This window comes from Oncorhynchus kisutch, linkage group LG11 (genome assembly GCF_002021735.2).
Source record: "Oncorhynchus kisutch isolate 150728-3 linkage group LG11, Okis_V2, whole genome shotgun sequence".
Taxonomy (NCBI): domain Eukaryota; kingdom Metazoa; phylum Chordata; class Actinopteri; order Salmoniformes; family Salmonidae; genus Oncorhynchus; species Oncorhynchus kisutch.
The window spans coordinates 36506300-36527560 of record NC_034184.2 but is presented as its reverse complement, the minus strand read 5'-3'; the positions used below and the strand labels follow the sequence as shown (position 1 = coordinate 36527560).

Sequence of the window (21261 nt, the reverse complement as noted above, 5' to 3'; positions counted from 1 at the left end):
AGAGATTCACACTGTATTGCATATTACAGGGTGTTGACGCTAATAAACACATTGATCGGAACGTAATGATATATCGGCAGCTACACAGTCAATAGGTTAACCTGAATAGAGTTTCTGTTCATCACGCTCTCACAGTTTACATAATGTTGGATAATGTATATTCCAGAAATAAATGTTAGAAATACACTGCTATCCTGTATGTACAGTATTTACACGCACACACACGCTGACTGACGTTGAAAAGGATGTTTGTTCTGTGCGTTTCCTGGCAGTCCTCTGAATCCTATTTGCTCGTTATCGACATGGACTGAATAAAATGGACCAATGCTTATCAGAGGAGAAAGCAAATAACCCAGGCATTGGAACAAAGGCCTTTATCTCCCCATATCATCTCTCTGTTTCTCCATCTCCCCCTCCCTCTCATTTCCCATGCTTTATTACAGTAATCTGAACCATATCGCCTCAGCACTGACTCATGGTGCAGAATTTCCTACATGGATCCCGGCCAGAAAATGGCTGGTCAGATGGCTCATTACTATAGGAAACGTGACCGAGCCATGAAACAGTCAGCGCAAACAAAAAGCATGTGTTATGGATAGTTCTGTATCTCCCAACTTAATTGGGTTGTACTAAAATGTTTAATTCTATCATGTTCTTTGCATGTTAGGTTAACAACTGTTACAGTGAAATAGGATGGTGTGTATGTGAAGATGTACATGTGCATAGCTTAGCCTCCAGTCTTCTTAGATGTGAATGTGAACCGTCTGATCTTGAGTGCTGCTGATTTTCACTCCTCCTGGCCCTTAATTGATAAATTAAGGTAATTTATTGGATGGATATCTGGGTTACCCAGGTGTAATCAATCTCTCCTGTTCTCCTGTTCCCAAGTTTTTGTTTTCTAGTCTTCCCGGTTCTGACATTTCTGCCTGTCCTGAGCCTGCCTGCCATTCTGTCCCTGATTGACTCGACCTTGGATTACGAACCTCTACCTGCCCTCGACCTGCCCTTTGCCTGCCCCTTTGCTATAATAAATATTCTGAGAACCAAACTATCTTCCTCCTGTGTCTGCATCTGGGTCATATCCTGAGTCATGATAATTGGACTATTTTGAATATCATCGCTGCTAGTTTAAAGGCTTTTGAAAAAGCTAACATAAGTTGCTTTTGTGACAGATGGGATTAATAATACATAGCATATGCTGCAATCTTCAATTGGCCCCTCTTTCCTATATTAAATAGATGAGCATTTATGTGCCGTTGAAATTTGGCAATAGAATCAATTACCAAAACAATAGATATATGTTGACCATCTGTGAATTATGTCTCTTCAACTTTAATTCAGAACCGAAAATGAACCTGATTTCAACGTCCGGAAAATATCTATTTTATATCTATTTTGCTTACTGGGATGTTGCCGGTACTGAATTTATATGCAGTGATCTCAGGTTTAATTTGAAACATCTTTTATTCCTTTGTTTATTTGTAACAATTATTAGCACATTGCAAACATTGTTCTGCAGTTTCAGAGAGAATGATACACATTTTGAGATTAAGTTTAGCAGAGATCGTCTGTGTGTTAAGTGATGCGGAAGGGGAAAAATTATCTCAAGACTGTCACGCCTTGGTCTTAGTATTTTGTGTTTTCTTTAATTATTTGTTCAGGCCAGGGTGTGACATGGGTTTGTGTGTTGTGTTTCGTATTGGGGTTTGTAGTATTTGGGATCGCGGCTGATTAGGGGTGTTGTATAGGCTTGGCTGCCTGAGGCGGTTCTCAATCAGCAGTCAGGTGCTTCTCGTTGCCTCTGATTGGGAACCGTATTTAGGTAGCCTGAGTTCGCTTTGTCTTTTGTGGGTGATTGTTCCTGTCTCTGTGTAGTGTTCACCAGATAGGCTGTATTAGGTTTCACGTTCCGTTTGTTGTTTTTTGTATTTATCGTTATTTCATGTACCGTCACTTTTTTCATTAAAGACATGAGTAACCACCACGCTGCATTTCAGTCCGACTCTCTTTCAACAAACGAAGAACGCCGTTACAAAGACTCATTTAGCTGTTCTGTGAGTCAGTTGTTAAAGATATGCTCTGGAACTTTGGCGACTACTAAGAATTGTTAAAACCTCCCACTTTGGGCTGGATATGTCAATGTGTAGGTCATACATGCATATAATCTATTAGCAGAATTACTGTCTTACCTCAAATAGTGACAAAATCCCTAGTTTGAAAGCAACTGTTTTTCTGGAAGCTGTGCCGGGCCAGCCCCCTTGCAATTTGGGTTCCAGCCAATGAGCTTCAGCCCCTTACCATTTGAGTGACAGCTAGCAAGATGCACACACATCAGAGTGTGAGAGTGAGAGAGAGAGCAATGTCGTGGTGCACATACTGTATGTAACTTACGGATGTCGGATCTTAATTTGATAACTTTTTGTTGGTAAGAATTTTCCTGTACAGCAGGAAATGCAAACTTGAAATTTATTCAAGGGTTCTAAAAAGGCTTCTAAAGTCTAATTCCACCTTAAATGTCAGACTTGACTTGCACAAACAAAAGAAGTATAACCTTCCCCCCCAAAAATGTCCATTAATTATAATCCAAATAATAATTTCATATTTCCTGTTGCTGGAGGATTATTTTCCTGCTGTAGCAAACTGGCCCAAATTAAGATCCTACAACTGTAGTACGCTATTTTCGGGGACAGAAGTAATCTATTTAAATTACGAACGTTTTCAAGTGCAACTTTAGTAACAATGGTTTTTGGAAACAGCTCAGATATTTAATGATGATCTCACAAAGGATTTAATGTTGAACTTAGCCTTAACTTCTTATGGCTGCAGGGGCAGTATTGAGCTGCTTGGATGAAAAGGTGCCCATTGTAAACGGCCAGCTCCTCAGTCTCAGTTGCTAATATATGCAAATTATTATTAGTATTGGATAGAAAACACTCTACAGTTTCCAAAACTGTCAAAATATTGTCTGTGAGTATAACAGAACTGATATTGCAGGCGAAACCCTGAGGAAAATCAAAACAGGAAGTGGCCTCTATTTTGAAAACTCCATGTTCCGTAGCCTCCCTTTGCTCCATTTAAAGGGATATCAACCAGATTCATTTTCCTATCGCTTCCTCAAGGTGTCAACAGTCTTCAGACAAAGTTTCAGGCTTTTATTTTGAAAAATGAGCCAGAACGATAACATCGCGTCAAGTGGTCACATGAGTTTGGACAGCCATTGCTTTTCCCTCTCCTACTAATAAAGACATTTGCGGTTGATATATTATCGATTACATATTTTTAAAACAACCTAAGGATTGATTATAACAAACGTTTGACATGTTTCTGTGGACATTATGGAAACTATTTGGAATTTGTCTGCGTTGTCATGACCGCTCTTTCCTGTGGATTTCTGAACATAACGCGCAAAACAAAGAGAGGTATTTTGGATATAGAAATAATCTTTATGGAACAAAAGGAACATTGGTTGTGTAACTGGGAGTCTCGTGAGTGAAAACATCCGAAGATCAAAGGTAAATGATTAATTTGATTGCTTTTCTGATTTTCGTGACCAAGCTACCTGATGCTAAGTGTACTTAATGTTTTGTCGTGCGATCGATATACTTACACAAACGCTTGGATTGCTTTCGCTGTAAAGCATCATTCAAAATCTGACACGACAGGTGGATTAACAAAATGCTAAGCTCTGTTTTCCTATATTGCACTTGTGATTTCATAAATATAAATATTTTGTGTAATATTCATTGAATGTAGCACTATGCTATTCAGCGGTTGTTGATGACAATTATCCCGTTAACGGGATTGCAGCCATAACAAGTTAAGATGCTTTTGGGAAACCAGGCCCAGAGCTACACACCACTGCAGTCTATCTAAAAAAAACATGATCAATCATTTCACATTCTTAGCTATCTCAACTCTGATAGTCCAGGCGCCTACAGCTATCTAAACGCTGTTCCTGTTGAGATAGGGGATCAGCAATAGCTCTCTTGCCATCCAAGTGACACTTTGCAGGCAACACAACTCATGAAAGCAGGGGGATTGGCTGGGGTCTCGGTTTCTCCTGAGCTCCAGAGTGTAATTAAACAGAGCTAAGAAAAATACCTTCCAGATAAGACACACAGAGACACACACACTCCCCCTCTTTCTATCCCTCTCCTCGCAGAAGTTTTAAATTAATATCCCTCTTCTTCGTACAGGGAGGACGAATGTCTAATTTCATTGCAGATTAAAAAAAATGCATAAAGGTTGACTCATGGAGGCAGTTGGTTTACCGTAATCTGACTGCTCTTTAATAATATTTTATTAGCTGAACTGTCTACAAGCAGAGCTTCTTGGGATCTAAAATCCATAAAGTGAACTACAACAATTACAAAATCACTTGTCCTCCCGGGGTATAAAGATAAAAAATATAGCAAGCTAACTTCAACAATAATTACGAGAAAAGTAGGAAGTCCGTAATAAAGAACCAGCTGTAAATTTAACTCTCGTTTTGAACCAAGAAATATGGATTTGTATCTGAACATGTATGAAAGTTAGCTTGTTGACCTATCAATCCTGCTTTCAGAAATATCTGCTTCAAACACACACCTGCCTTACCTGCCACGATACACGCTCCACTCAGTCTGAGTCTCAAAAATGACTTTAGATTGAGAACAAAATATACCCCCAAACTACTTTATCTGGTCAGAAAGGTATCTCTGGTACAGTACACTACAGTACATCTCCATTATGATGGCAGTATAGAAAGAGCTGAGGAGGCTCTCTACCTTCATTGGCTGCCCTTGCAATGTCACCTATTGAGGGCATCTCCTTTTACAGTGAAAGGCTGACTGGTTTCCTGCTTTCACTTTCACCTGGCTGCCACTAGAACTCAGATAGGAGCGAGTGAGAGAGAATACTGTGTGATTCATGAGGCCTTTGTTCTGAGTAAATAAAATCTGTAAACCTCTGAGTGGTAGTGGGCCCAGCAGGGTATTTCTGAGAACCTCCCAATGGATGAAAATTATTTATGCAATTACACATTTGAACTACGGGAAACAGATTAACTCCGCATGAATAAAACCCATCGAAAAGGAAATGTCATTCCATTTTCATAAAATATCAACAAAAAAAAGCAGAGCGATAGAAAGAAAAACGTCAGATAGTAAAAGACAGAACAGGGGGACAATCAGATGGACAGACAGAGGGACATAGAGAGAAAGCAGTGAAGGCAGTACACTTCCAAGGCATCTCATACCTCCTGTATGATGTATATAACACTCTCTTCTCCCTCCCTTCTCCCTCCATCTTTTGAAGAGGACTTGTTTTATTCCACGCTGTGTGGGTGCAACAATATGATTCTATCTGCCTTTAATATGTTAATAGGCTTCCCCATATTCAGCTCATTTTCTCTGCAAACCCTATGCTAATGTCAACATCAGATGGAGAAGAAAGAGAGCAGGAAGAAGGGATGTCTATTTTTTCCAGTACAGTGGGTGCTTACTTACTTGCGTGGGATTTCAATGGTAAATCTCTACAATATAGCCAACCCTTGTACTGTAGTAGTATCTAGAAGTATAGTCTTTCTGTTCCCCACCTTTTTAAAAACTCCATGTATTCAGTGTGCTTGATTAGGCCCGTCCTCATCATAATAGTCTGAAAGCATTGTCGGTCGATGGCCCATAACTTCACATTGGTGAGAGCTGGAGAGGGAGAAGAGAGGAGAGATTAGAATAGTCAGGGAGAAACGTGGATTGCAGGGCATTTTCACAATAAAATGAGTTATATTATTAACCAGGTATCTACTTGGACATCCCCTAAGATCCCCACAGCAGAAAGGCTACATAGTATAACAGGAGAATCATTAGCATGACGTTCATCAATGATGAATGGATCCATTCCAATGTATCCAATTCTGTTAAAGGTCCCAAAAGCACACACATCCCTGGGTCGCTCGTCTTTTAAATTTGCTGCAGCTAATGACTGGAACGAGCTGCAACAAACACTCAACCTGAACAGTTTTATCTCAATCTCTTCATTCAAAGACTCAATCATGGACACTCTTACTGACAATTGTGGCTGCTTTGCGTGATGTATTGTTGTCTCTATCTTCTTGCCCTTTGTGCTGTTGTCTGTGCCCAATAATGTTTGTACCATCTTTTGTGCTGCTACCATGCTGCGTTGTCATGTGTTGCTGCCTTGCTATGCTGTTGTCTTAGGTCTCTTTATGTAGTGATGTGTTGTCTCTTTTGTCGTGATGTATGTTTTGTCCTATATTTATTTATTTATTTTTAAATTATTTTTAATCCCAGCCCCAGTCACCGCAGGAGGCCTTTTGCCTTTTTGTAGGCCATCATTGTAAATAAGCATTTGCTCTTAACTGACTTGCCTAGTTAAATAAAGGTTCAATAAAATGTAAAACATTTTTGGGGCTGAGCCTGTCCATGCATGTTTTTCAGTTTTTTTGATTTATATGTTTGTTTTGGTTATGACAGGTCTACTTGGTTGTCTGTGACACTGTGACACTGAATCATCCACTCCTAATCTCATACAGTAGGTTTTCAAACACACACACACACACACACCTCAAATTCATGGACAAACATACACTTGTGGGCAGGCAAGATAACAGACACATAAACCCAACCATTAGAATACCCACACACCTCCCAGGAGCTAAACTTGAGCCCAGTGTTAGCTATGTCTTCTAACACAGGAGAGCACAGGAGAGATTTTGTCATTACACATGCAGGCTCTTTTTAGTCCCAGTTAGAGTATTTCTATTAACAGTCTGAAACTGTCTGCAGCCCTCGTACCAACTAATGAGGAAGGAGACCGCAACAAACACTCTGCATCCTTCTTTCAGCACTAAATAAACTAAAACACTGAGGCTGGGTCCCATTCCAAAAACCTACTTCTCTTGTGCCTACATAACTCACACACATGGAGCTGAAACACTGGTTAAATGGACGCAATATAGCAGATGGAGATTTCACAGCCTAGCAAAAGGGCTTCGTGAAATGACCTCGTCACAATATTGCTTTCAGCTTTCCAGTGCTATCAGGCTGTCTACTGCATGAAATCAAAGGCAGATGAAACCCAGTGGGCAAAGACATCAATTCAATGTCTATTACACGTTGTTTCAACGTCATTTAATTGAAATGATTGATTCAACCAGTGTGTGCCCAGTGAGATGGGAGCATGTTTTTGTAAAAGGATTGCTAGGGAAGAGACTGCCATTCCAGACCTCTAAAACCCAAGCCTCAGGGAAGAGGGCTAGAAAAGCTTTTGGAGTAACACTCCTGTTAGGCCCTAAAGCAACAACTATTAAAGAGGAGAGACGTGGTGGTATAAACACAGACCCAACAGAGTGCTACGTCGGTAAGTGGACAATTCACAGGTTATGCGGAAATCAGATATTGAGAGGCCTGGAGAGCATTGCAGTGAGGTAAAAAGTGAGTTATTTGGAGACTTGACTAAATTGCAGTGAGACTTAGGGAGCTAGTTAGCCTGCAGTGTGTGTAGATTAATGTCTTAATGCTTGTGAGCCGTTGGACATTAGCTTGACAGCTTAACACAGGGGCAAATTAAAACCACTCCAGGCCCTGGGTAGACAAACAGGCAGGGAAGGAGGTGGAATGGTAAGGGGCTTGAGAAGTGTGGGAGTCTGATAGTGAGGGAATTATGTTGAAGTGGACTGAGAATACATGCATATGAAGTACCCCACATAAATCAGCACACACATAAACGTGTGTTGATCTCTAAGTACACAGACACACACACACACACACACACAAGCACACAGGCACAAACACAGTCACACACACACACACACACACACACCTGGGATCTCATAATCCCTTATAGAAATTGGAACAACACTATTGCTAACACAAAAAAGGTGTGTGATCAAGTCTGCTACTGTCTTCATCGTACAAAGGACAAGTCACATCAGGATTTATGTTCCCACAGCATACCGAGTGTGATCTCACCTCAATTTGGTGTCATTAACAGTCTCTGCTTCTACCTTGTCCTTGACAGAAAAGCTCTGCCTGTCTGTCCAATACTTGCACTGCCAAAATCCTTCCACTCGCCCATACATTTCTTCCCCACTTCCCTTATCCAAAAGCGGCAGTACTGATAGTCTGTAGTTGTTTCCCCTCCCCTTTCTTGAACTGTCCCACTAGCTCTTGGGTAGGTTCTTGTTATTATCCTAGCAGGTAAAAGTGCAGTGATGCAACAATCACTCAAAAGCACCTGTTAAGAGGACATCTGTGAGTCATATAAGACAACTATCTAACATTATCTGTCTCAGACCCATATTTTTTGTTTCACTGGAATTGTGTCACATAACAATGGTGTTGGCAGTGATGGTCATTGCTTCAGGAGCCTTGGTGCTCCAACTATTAACAACGAGAAACACTGACAGATCAATCACGATAAAAACCCATGAAATTGCCATCGGTTGGAAGAGTCTCTCCTGCCCAAGTGTGATGGGCTCCCCTGGCTACGCCATTACTATGCAGTCCTCCTCTCCCATCCAGCCAACACTAATATTTAAAGCTATTGATCGATTGAGCTGTTGATTGTGATCACCTCAGTCTGTAAGTAATAAAGGATCAGTTGATTTGCCTTGTGTCACTCAGCGAGAGAAAGGCTTTGTTAAATCCCTTGTACAGCAGCTAAGGCCAGAGCTCTGCTTGTCAGGGGCTGGAGAGAATATATCACAGAGCAAAAGAGGATTGAACAAGTTACTACACCTAAAGTCACCAGAAAAAAAGTATTTGAATATCTTTACTTCTGAATGTATGTCACAACATTACATATTCAGGTGGGGCTAGGGCTGTTGCGGTGATCCTTATTAACGCCACACCAGCAGTCATGAATTGAGTCACAGTAATCTCCTCTTATGCACTCTGGACATGTATTGGTGGTGCCCAACTCACCGTTAGGCTAAATTTTTTGATGATCAATTTGAAGAAAGAAATTCAACAACATGTTGAATCTGAGTGAAAAAACATAGTCATTGCGGATGTTTTTTCTAAGCCAAACACAAGGAAATGGATGGTACTTTCTAAGGTGATGAATAATTCAAGGAATTTAAGACGTTTCATGTAGAACACCCATACGTATATTAGAGCTTACTCATACCAAGCCCGAAAAAAACACTGGTTACCTTATGCTATGCTCCAAACTTTATATCCATGAGTATATAACATTTAATGAAATTGACCATATTAAATTATCATTGTAATTGTGCACACACTGATGTCAGACATGTACCTACCCCAGTGCTCTGTTGCTAATGACTGAGATGAATGCAGGAGCAGATTTCAGGAGCAGGACAAGACACCCTCTTTGTGACTGATGACTGTCATAAGGTCATGTACGTGATAGGCCTATCTGACTTATATGATTATGATGGTCATAATGTTTCTTGACAGTGTCATAAAGTGTATTTTCTTAGTCCAAGTAAAGTGACACAGGATGGTCATAATGCTTCATATAGTGTATTTCCTACAAGTTATTCAAACATGACTAAATAATTCATTACAACAACAACAAAAAAGGATTTAACTCTAAATCATATTATTATTCAAATGTGTTTTTCCCTGCCAAAAAAGTTTACTTTCGTTTGAAACTGCTAAAGAAAGCTGAAAACTAAAGCTTCATACCAAATATATTATGGCAATAGCAAACATTTTCACATACTCAAATACATTACAATCCCATTTTCTCAATGTTTTCATAACATAGCTAAAGCTAGCTCTCAACTATTAATGTATTGTAGCTAGCTATCTAACAGTTAGGTACTGTCTAGTTGGTGTTTTTTTAGCTAACATTAGCTGAACTAGCACTTAAAATTGTGTTCTGCAAAACAACTAAATACACCCATTCCAACAGCAGTACATCTGATTCACTTTATATATACACAGTGCTAATTGTAAAAATGTATTATAGAAGAGCACTATGTATTATATGTAACAAAAAACAATAACAAGAACTAGCTAGCTATGGTAGGCTAGCTAGCGCCTGATGCTGAGCTGGCTAACGTTAATGTTAGCAGTTAGCATGTGACTGTTCGAAACACATTCCGTAAAAAGGTACTTTCTAAAATAATTATCATTAGAGTGATGCATATGTACTCATGTAAATACAGTTAATACGAGCCATCATTTGTAAAAGAACAAATAAAAATTAAGATGCACTATGCAGAAATTACTCCGGTGATGTGACCAAACAAGCAAGTATAGTGTAGAGAATCATATTTTCCATAACCAAAAATATTGTATTTTCAGCTGTTTGAAGCTTGTGTACAAAACTGAAAGTAAAAGACGCAAACACAACACTTAAGCATGGGAAACATAGAAATAGCGCACATAGAACAGACCTACCACTTCTTAGACTTGCTTTCAATGAGAATGACAGATCTATGTCACATTTCTATGTGAATTTGGTCAGGTTGCCCAAAAAGTTACATATTGCAGCTTTACGAAAATACATTTAATCTGAGACACTGTTTTGTCTCATTGACATACATACTAAGTTAGCTAGCCAAAACAATTAAATTATACATCAAAATGACAACAAAACTCATAGTTTAGATAAACATGTTGTCTCTAGATTTCAAAAACTAAACCATGCTTATAAATGTTACAAACTTGAAAACAGGAGGAATAAGGAGACACAGACAATTTAAAATTTTCCTCTGTGCTTCTCATCCTGATTCATTCTTCCAACATACGAGGTGAGGCGCACACCTGCAGCTAACAGTTATGTCTTCCCCTATTGCTAGCGCTAAGTATACATCTAGCTTTATTAAAGCAAAACAATGTAGAACTACAATAATAATGTTGTGAACAAACAAACTTTGATTCAAAAATAAGGAAACTTATAGAATCAATCACAGGTCATTTGTTCTTGTTGTACGGGTAATATTATAAGCCAGATAGTACATTACCATATGCCTGTCATAAGTCACTAAGAGGGTGTTTTATCATGCTCCTATTCATCCCAGTCATCAGTGACAGAGTATTGGGCTAGGCACATGTTTGATATCAATGTGTGTACAATTACAATGCTAATAAATTTGCCAATTTTAGGAAATGTTATATAATATACTATTTACAAGTAGAATGGAATGATTTGCCTTGTGTGGTAGGATTTGTGAGCATTGACACGCCTATGTAGGTGTCATAAGAAAACATAACATGTTGCTCTATATGTCACAATACCTGTAAATATATGTCTCATCACAGTGTTGTGACTATGTTATGACAGGTTATGTCAGCTCTTATGACATATTATGCCTTAACTTGTTATGATACTAGGTGTCAAATAAAGTGTTACCGCTGACACATTACCTCTCTCTCTCCTTCATTCCTTTCTCGAGCATGCAGAGATAGGGGCTAGCTGTCAACAGTTTAAATGTCATTTATTTTGGGTAACAGACATATACAACTAAAGGTACAATGTGGACCAAGAGGATATCACCTGAAAGTATTAATTAAAACGCTTGATCCAAAGTGGTCCTCGATGGTAAAAACAATAACACATATAATGATTTAAAAGGTAAGAACAAATTACAAACAACCATAAATACATTCATTTATATTGGCATCCTAAAGTGGCACTATTCCCTGCACTTTTCCCTAATCTTAAAAATCAACCATGTTAATTTCACATTAAAACAATCTATTAATTGCACATCATACCTATCCTTGAAATAAATACACCCAACCAATAGCAGGGGGCACAAAAGGCAGTGAAGTGATTTATCTTACTTAGACAACCTTGTCCAAATTAAAACCTTTTCCTGCTTTTTAAATACATTTTTACTCTCTATTCGCTTGATCTCCAAGGGGAGGATATTCCATAGAAAAATGTGCTCCTTGCAGTATTGTTTACTCTTGGGATTTTACGAGACATAACACTAGCTCTGGTATTGTAACTTTGTTGGTTATAGACCATATCAATGTGGTTTTTCATATAACCTGGGGCACGATCATTTAAGATGTCAAACATATGATTAAGTTTAAGTTGGTCCACTCTGGACTCCAAAGGCAACAAGTCACCTCCCGGAAATTCTGCATTCCTATGTGGGTCCTAGGGGGGACATTCAGCATATACCTGATAACGTTATTTTGTATGACCTGCATTCTGTTTTCAGCTTTTTTGATAGCCCACTATACCAAGCAGAGCAGGCATAATCAAAATGACACTGATTCAAGGTTGAGACAAGCAGTTTCTTAACTTCATATCTAGTCTTAAGACATAAAAGTGTCAATTTGTTCGCCATTTCAGAGCAAATTTTAGCAGCAGTCAGCTCTCCAGAAAGAGATTTATCCAGGGACACACCAAGATAAATTACACTTGTTTTAGATTCAATCTCCTTGCCTGCACAGTTTACCTTTATCTTGTCAGCCCTAAGGAATCTACGTTTTGTTCCAAGCGAAATCGATTCAGTTGTAGCGACAATTTGTTGTCAGTCAACCAATCTCTACAAAATGCAATTCCTTACTCTGGGTCTCCTCTATGTACACTGTATCCTTTCCTGATACTAGTATGGCTGAATCATCAGCATAAAGAAGGAGTTGCACTTTACTGTATCTGGCATATCATTGACATATATAAGTTGATCTCGGCAGTACTCCACATGATATTTCTTTGGCCTCTGACAGAACATCACCAACATTACATACTTGTGTTCTGTTGGTCAGATAAGACCTAAACCAATTCACTGCTACATCATTAAGCCCCAATCATTTCAGTTTCATCAGGAGAATATCATGGTCCACAGTATCAAAAGCTTTCTGCAAGTCTAACATGACCATACCTCTATAGTTCCCCTTCTCACTTCCCTGAGACGTTTGTGCTCGAGAAGGTATCCCTCAAGTTGAGTAAAAACTTTGTTCACACCCTCTTTAAGGGTTGATCTGAGCTAACTTGCTAGCTACTTCCAGACACAAGTAAGAGAACAGCTCACTGAACATCATTTGCCTTAGCAGAGCTGGTTAGGTTGTTATGCTATCCAGAGCGTTGGTGACTGCAACTGTACTGTCAGATTGTCCATTCGTAAATTCAGAGTGTTTCGCTCTCGGAGCGCTCAGAGCGCACACTGGACGCTCTGGGCGATAAGTAGGGTTGATCTGAACGTTCTGACCTCACAACTGCAGTCAACCACCCAATCTAATTAGCTAACATTGGCTAACTTCCTAGCTACTTATAGACACAAATGAGAGAACACCCCACTGTGACCATTTTACTCATCCTAGCAAAGCTGGTTAGACTGTCTTCGTATTATCCAGAGTGTTGGTGACTGTATTTGTTCTGCCGGGCAACAATTTTTGCCGACGTTTACTGACACTGGCCATATTCAACAGTGATGAGCGTTCGTAAATTCATCAGGTATTCTGTGCTCTGGCACACTCAGACAAGAGTGCTCTGAATTCGGAGTAGATGGCCATACTGAATTTATGAACGTACCCAAAATTGTTACTTGCATAGTGGAGTCTTTTGTTCAGACATGTAGCTAGCTAGGTAAACAATGAACCATAATCCCAACTCATGATGTTACTACCCTGCATGAATCTGCAGGTAGCTAACCAACCAGGTTCAATGTTAGCTAGCTAACATTAGGCTATAGCTAGCCAAGCAAATGGCTCTGAGATACGAATAATAAGATCATACATGTAATGTTAGATAGCGAGCCAGTCAGCTAACACTAGCTAGCTAGCTAACAGTACACTATAACTTCAAATGAAACCACTTCCTGTCAAAATTAGAAATGTGTAATATCTGAAAATGTAGCTAGCTAGACCATCTTAGCTGTATACAGCTGTATACATCATTCATGGATAGACGCATCTCCTGATTCCTGTCGGATGCCAGCTAGTTTGAAGATGTAATCTGGAGACAGGTGTTTTCTCCATCTCCTTAGCCATCATACTCTAATTCCACTGGTGTCATGAATGTCCTGTGAGGATCCAAATGGGTCAGATCAGGTTTGCAATTAATAAACTTAAACCAGACCCCCTCTGACCCGCAGGAGGAGGGAGGAGGGAATTGGTGTGAGGGGTTGAAACCTCAAGTCCTGTTCTAAATTAAAGGAGAGAAGATCCAGGGTCTCCCTCTCCAAATTCACAAAGGACTGTGCTTTGTCTAAAGAGACATTTTCCCACTGAAACTCTTAACACGTTCTAAAGTGAATACTGGAACAATAGAACGTGGGGAATGGTCGGAGGAGACGCAAAGACCACTAATGTCATAAGAGTTGTTATCTTGTGATGTCATAAAAAAAATTCTAAAGGAAATACTGTAACTTTAAAAGTATACACACTATGTGTGAAGTGTCCATACTCTACATTGTGTATGAAATATGAAGAATTATGTTTTTGTTAAGAGAGGGATGTGATCGTAGAAACTATAAGAGGAAATTTGTTTCTAGAATTTTGTACAGGTGAGTAGTCACCGCCCCCTTGATTGAGATCAGAGCTCGAGCAGCCTCATGAGTAAACATCTCAGACCAGAGAGTCGTTTTAGCTGCAGCTCACGTCCAAAGTGGTTCAAACTCTGAAATCTCAACACGAGTTAGAGACAATAATGTCACCTCCCGGACAATCACTGGTGTGGCTTATTAGCTGTTCTAAGTAAAGTATCTAGAAAAGTGCATTTAAGTGGGACCATTCTACTACTCTTCAAACCATCCTATTCTACTACTCTTCTCAAATCACCGTAATCTACTACTCTCATCACTCATGGGAACTAATGGCGACACGGCTGGCGAGCATATCTTCAAAGGAGGATCTTCAAGAGTGAACAACAGTAGAAGACGGGGGACGACCATTTTTGGACAATGCCGCGGAAAGGCCCAACATCCTTCCTAAGAAGGCCTGGTTCCTGACACAGATACACTGCCGAACGAAGCTATTTACACGTAAAGACATGAATGATTTCTGACTCCAAACGGATGGTGGTTCGTTTGGAAAGTACATGACTACTGTGAGAGTAGTTTCTAAAATGAATCAATGATAAGTGTCTCTTTTCTCTCTCTCTCTCTCTCTCTCCTTTGTAACAAGCCGCCTATGTTGTGTCAGTTGGCTAGGGACCTTTTTCTAATGTATTAAGTGTGTATGTTTATCCTGTGTTATCATTTAGTTAGCTAGTAAATAAATAATTAAATCAATTTGTGTAGTACTGAATTATAAGTAAGGCTGGGGGTTTTGCAGATGCAGGAGGTTATGACTGTTCATAATTATGTTATGATAGGTGGTTAATGATTAATACTTTGACCGTTTTATGGATGTGATAGGTAAAGACCTGTAGAGTTTAATTCGGGAGATGGTAACTCTTTAAACAACCACTCTCGTGGTGCCCCAAATCATAACGAGTTAATTGTTACATGATTAATTTAATTGAGTAACAATTAAACAGAGTTAGCTGATTAGATAAGATTAAATGAAAGTAAAGTCACGACACATGGCATTTACAGGTGTACTCTTCTTGGGTGATAAGTGCACATTTGTATTAAAATCGGCAAGCAGAATTACATTCCCTTTCAGCCAATACATTGTGAGTGCAGCAACTCGATTCAAGTAAATCATATAAATGATTCTGCGTAGGAGGCCGGTAGCTCACACCAACAAGTATAAGACGACATTTAGGAAGAAGTATATCTACCCATGCAATCTCAAGACCATCTTTTCAGATCTGAAAGAGGGTTGAAATGAACATCATTCCTCGTCAAAACACACACGCTGCCACCGTTTCCGTTTCAGTCAATTCTATGAATGCTATAACCCGGTATCTCAACCTCATTGTCATCAACTGACCCATTGAGCCATGTCTCATAGAGTATATTTCTTTTTAAAATGGTCTTGGGTGAGTGTAAGAATATTTCAAAGATAAATACACAATGCAGAGGACTAGAGGTCAAGAGGGAATTAACGATCAATGGAAATAGTATTTTTTCTGTAATAGGGAATTAATTAACAATGGAAATAGTTGTTTTTCTGTAATAGGGAATTAATGATTAATGGGTCAGAGACATTGGGGAAATTTCAGTCCGGGACTCATAGCTACATGGCAAGTTCTCATTGGTCCAAACTGTCTTTACATTGAGAATTAAATAGGATAATTATCTGGCCACTGGCCCAATTTTATTGCCAGGAATTCAAATTGGTCAACCACAGGCTAGGGTTGGGGGTATAAAACTACACCCTGTCTCTGTGTTCTGTGGAGAGAATCACTTCAACTGCAGTTGAAGTCGGAAGTATGTTACAAATGTATTTTTGTTTTTTATTTTTAATGCATTTGCAAAAATAAAAAATAAACAGTTTTCACTTTGTGATGATGGGGTATTGTGTGTAGATTGCTGAATTAAAAAAAATATGTAACCAATTTTAGAATGAGGCTGTAACGTAAGAAAAGGTCAAGGAGTCCTTTCCGAAGTCACTGTAAATATCATGGGGCTGTCCATGGTACTGATGTGTGTAACGGCGTTCTTCGTTTGTAGAAAGAGAGTCGGACCGAAATGCAGCAGTGGTTACTCATGTCTTTAATGAAATAAATGACGATACATGAGTTAACTTATAAATACAAAAACAACAAACGGAACGTGAAACCTAATACAGCCTATCTGGTGAACACTACAGAGAGACAGGAACAATCACCCACGAAATACAAAGTGAAACTCAGGCTACCTAAATACGGTTCCCAATCTGAGACAACAAGAATCACCTGACTCCAGATTGAGAACCGCCTCAGGCAGCCAAGCCTAACTAGACACACCCCTAATCATAGCAATCCCAAATCCTATAAAACCCCAATACGAAACACAACACATAAACCCATGTCACACCCTGGCCTGACCAAAATATATAACGAAAACACAAAACACTATGACCAAGGCGTGACAATGTGTGTGTGTGTGTGTATTAGCGTGCACAAATTACTGTATTATGTGACTTGTTAAGCAAATTTTTACTCCTAAACTTATTTATGCTTACTATAATAAAGGGGTTGAATATATAGTATATATATATTTTGTACATTTCAACCAACCCACTCCAATAAAATATGGTCTGGCCCTTTTAAAGATAAAATATGAATATCCAATTTTTGCAAGTTTTAAATCACACATCGACATAGTGTTGGGTCACGGAACTAAACATATTGGGTGGGAGTCCCTTGAACTATTCATCTCTTGTCAAATACTCTGGTGTGCTACAAAGTGTAATGAAGTTGAAAATAACTCTAGTATCTTTTATACACAGTCCCTCTCTGGTACCGTATGGCTCAGCTTGGCTTTGAAAATCTGCATGGTACCAGCACTATAATGAGTTGTGACAAATGCCCCTCATATCAGTTTCACGGGAACAAAGACAACCACAGGAAAAGACGCATACATAAGGTACTTTGTGAATTTCCTTACACAGGTCAAGTCCCATAGTCCTGTACTATCCAATGGAGGGAGAACAATACATTGAAAAGAGACACATAGAATACAACTGCATCTGAAAAACACATCTGAAAAAGAGCTCCTACAAAGGGTGGATGACTATTGTTCATATCGGTCTCAAAGGACCATGAAAAAAAGTGCCACCTTTCAGCGGTCTCATTAGGGAAAAAAGACCAGAGTTCCTGGATATAGAGGCCACAGAGTTTACGAGCCTAGACTCATAGGCACAGCTTTCTGAAGAAGAAAGGGAGAGTTAGAAAGTTTTACTTTGTAAGAGGGCTCGGGGTTTTCTACATCAGCCGTACTCCACTATTATAATGGAGGATCGAATAACTGTATTTCTCTTACTATGGTTCTCTGATTAACACTCTTCGAAAGAAAAGTTCCAAAAAGGTTATTTGGCTGTCCCTATATGATAACCCTATTTGGTTCCAGCTAGAACCCTTTTGGCTTCCACATACAGTGCCTTGCGAAAGTATTCGGCCCCCTTGAACTTTGCGACCTTTTGCCACATTTCAGGCTTCAAACATAAAGATATAAAACTGTATTTTTTTGTGAAGAATCAACAACAAGTGGGACACAATCATGAAGTGGAACGACATTTATTGGACTTTTTTAACAAATCAAAAACTGAAAAATTGGGCGTGCAAAATTATTCAGCCCCCTTAAGTTAATACTTTGTAGCGCCACCTTTTGCTGCGATTACAGCTGTAAGTCGCTTGGGGTATGTCTCTATCAGTTTTGCACATCGAGAGACTGAAATTTTTTCCCATTCCTCCTTGCAAAACAGCTCGAGCTCAGTGAGGTTGGATGGAGAGCAGTTTTCAGTTCTTTACACAGATTCTCGATTGGATTCAGGTCTGGACTTTGACTTGGCCATTCTAACACCTGGATATGTTTATTTTTGAACCATTCCATTGTAGATTTTGCTTTATGTTTTGGATCATTGTCTTGTTGGAAGACAAATCTCCGTCCCAGTCTCAGGTCTTTTGCAAACTCCATCAGGTTTTCTTCCAGAATGGTCCTGTATTTGGCTCCATCCATCTTCCCATCAATTTTAACCATCTTCCCTGTCCCTGCTGAAGAAAAGCAGGCCCAAACCATGATGCTGCCACCACCATGTTTGACAGTGGGGATGGTGTGTTCAGGGTGATGAGCTGTGTTGCTTTTACGCCAAACATAACGTTTTGCATTGTTGCCAAAAAGTTCAATTTTGGTTTCATCTGACCAGAGCACCTTCTTCCACATGTTTGGTGTGTCTCCCAGGTGGCTTGTGGCAAACTTTAAATGACACTTTTTATGGATATCTTTAAGAAATGGCTTTCTTCTTGCCACTCTTCCATAAAGGCCAGATTTGTGCAATATACGACTGATTGTTGTCCTATGGACAGAGTCTCCCACCTCAGCTGTAGATCTCTGCAGTTCATCCAGAGTGATCATGGGCCTCTTGGCTGCATCTCTGATCAGTCTTCTCCTTGTATGAGCTGAAAGTTTAGAGGGACGGCCAGGTCTTGGTAGATTTGCAGTGGTCTGATACTCCTTCCATTTCAATATTATCGCTTGCACAGTGCTCCTTGGGATGTTTAAAGCTTGGGAAATCTTTTTGTATCCAAATCCAGCTTTAAACTTCTTCACAACAGTATCTCGGACCTGCCTGGTGTGTTCCTTGTTCTTCATGATGCTCTCTGCGCTTTTAACGGACCTCTGAGACTATCACAGTGCAGGTGCATTTATACGGAGACTTGATTACACACAGGTGGATTGTATTTATCATCATTAGTCATTTAGGTCAACATTGGATCATTCAGAGATCCTCACTGAACTTCTGGAGAGAGTTTGCTGCACTGAAAGTAAAGGGGCTGAATAATTTTGCACGCCCAATTTTTCAGTTTTTGATTTGTTAAAAAAGTTTGAAATATCCAATAAATGTCGTTCCAATTAACGATTGTGTCCCACTTGTTGTTGATTCTTCACAAAAAAATACAGTATTATATCTTTATGTTTGAAGCCTGAAATGTGGCAAAAGGTCGCAAAGTTCAAGGGGGCCGAATACTTTCGCAAGGCACTGTAGAACCCTCTGTAGACAGCAGCTGTATGTGTATAATACCACTAAGGAAGCCAAGATTAATGGTTAGATCAGAATTGCCGTCATAACCATTGGCCTGTACAGAGAATTAATTCAAAACCAAGTCCAAATCCCCATCTCCATCCATGGCTTAGGAAAGGTCCGATTTAGCAAGCTAGCTATTGCAGGACATCAACACAAGCAGACCAGAAACGGACACATTTTTCTAATAATGATGATATTTTTCTTAGGATGTGAAATTCAAACTGGCCTCCATTGGGGAGATTTTTGTTGCTCATGGAAAACCAACAGTTGAGCTCAGCTAATCCTTTTTATCAAGGGAGGCCAAATGCTTGCTGGCATCAATCAATCAAATGCTAGGGTGGCAACATGTCATACTCCTTTGTTCCAGACATTATCAGATACATTGGCTACACATTCTGAGACAGAGGGGCGCAGTGAAAAGACAGAAAATTATTAAAACATAGAGAGACGCAAGAGACAATATTTATTTATTATTTATTTTTGGGGAAGCCTGGCTTCCCACAGAACTATCTGTAGAAAGGGTTCTACATGGAACCCAAAGGGGTTCTTCAAAGGGTTATCCTATTGGGAGAGTCGAAGAATCCTTTAAGATTCTAAGGTTCTAGCTCCTTTCGTACCTCTCTACCCCCCCTCCCCGCTCTCTCTTCCAAATGTTTCTCTCTCTCTCTCTCTCTCTCTCTCCATCCCTCCCTCTGGAGGCCAATTTCCCCTCATCATACTCTATAATTATATCACTGTCGCATGGAAAGGCAAATGTGTTGGAATACTGAAGGAACATTAATTAACACCTTTCTTTATCTAAACTTTCTCAGCGGTGGTTATTAGGGTATTAGCTACTCTGATAATTATTATGAAGCCCTCTCTATAATTAACCTGAGGTTAGTTAGGTAGCTCGGAGAGGACGGGGGGGCTTGTCTGTCTCAACTGCTGCTGCTGGGCACAAACTTTGGTCGGAACATTCACAGTGAGAAGTGACATGCTGTTGTACTATTGTAGTGTGTGACATTGAAGAGATTCAAATACACATACAGTATATACTCAGTTTATTAAATCTAATACCGGGTCGGACCACCCTTTCCCTCCAGAACAGAGTTCTTGCAAACATTTCTTAATTGGTATCAAGGGACCTAACCTGTGCCAGGAAAACATTTGCCACACCATCAAATTATGCAACAGGACTGATTTGCTAGCATTGATTGAAATATGTTCCCGAGACTCAGCCGATAACATCGACGAGCTAACCACCTCGGTCACTGCCTTCATTAGGAAATGCTTCGGCGACGTTGTTGCCACAGTGAAGGTTTGCTGCATCCCCAATTAAAAGTTCTGGATTAACATAGAGGACAGGGTTACCACACACAAGGCTATTGCAGACAACCCTGAGCTTACGGCTAAAGACTGGAACACGTACAAGATGTCCCGCTACGACCTTAAAAGAGTCATCAAACAAGCGAAAGGACAATATAGGAATAAGGTGGAATCATATTACATAGGCTCTGATGCCCGCCGCATGTGGCAGGGGCTACAGTCCATTGCGGATTACAAAGGAAGACCCAGCCGTGATCTGCCCGATGATGCCTCTCTACCAGACGAACTCCATGCTTTTTATACACGCCTCGACAATAACACAGTGCCGCGCGTGAGGGCCGTTGCTGACCCAGAGGACTGGGTGATCTCGCTCTCTGAGGCCGACGTGAGTAAGGCCTTTAATCAG

The 21261-nt window shown here is 39.8% G+C and overlaps 1 protein-coding gene across 2 annotated transcripts in view; it reads right to left on the bottom strand.

The window, feature by feature from the left end:
* The window catches only part of LOC109899108 (cGMP-dependent protein kinase 1-like), a 158650-nt gene that overhangs the window by 30014 nt on the left and 107375 nt on the right, over positions 1 to 21261 (bottom strand). For both annotated transcript variants that reach the window (XM_031835699.1, XM_031835698.1), the window contains exon 4: positions 5576 to 5681. In XM_031835699.1, the coding sequence (XP_031691559.1) occupies positions 5576 to 5681 (106 nt within the window). The remainder of the gene's footprint in view (positions 1 to 5575; positions 5682 to 21261) is intronic.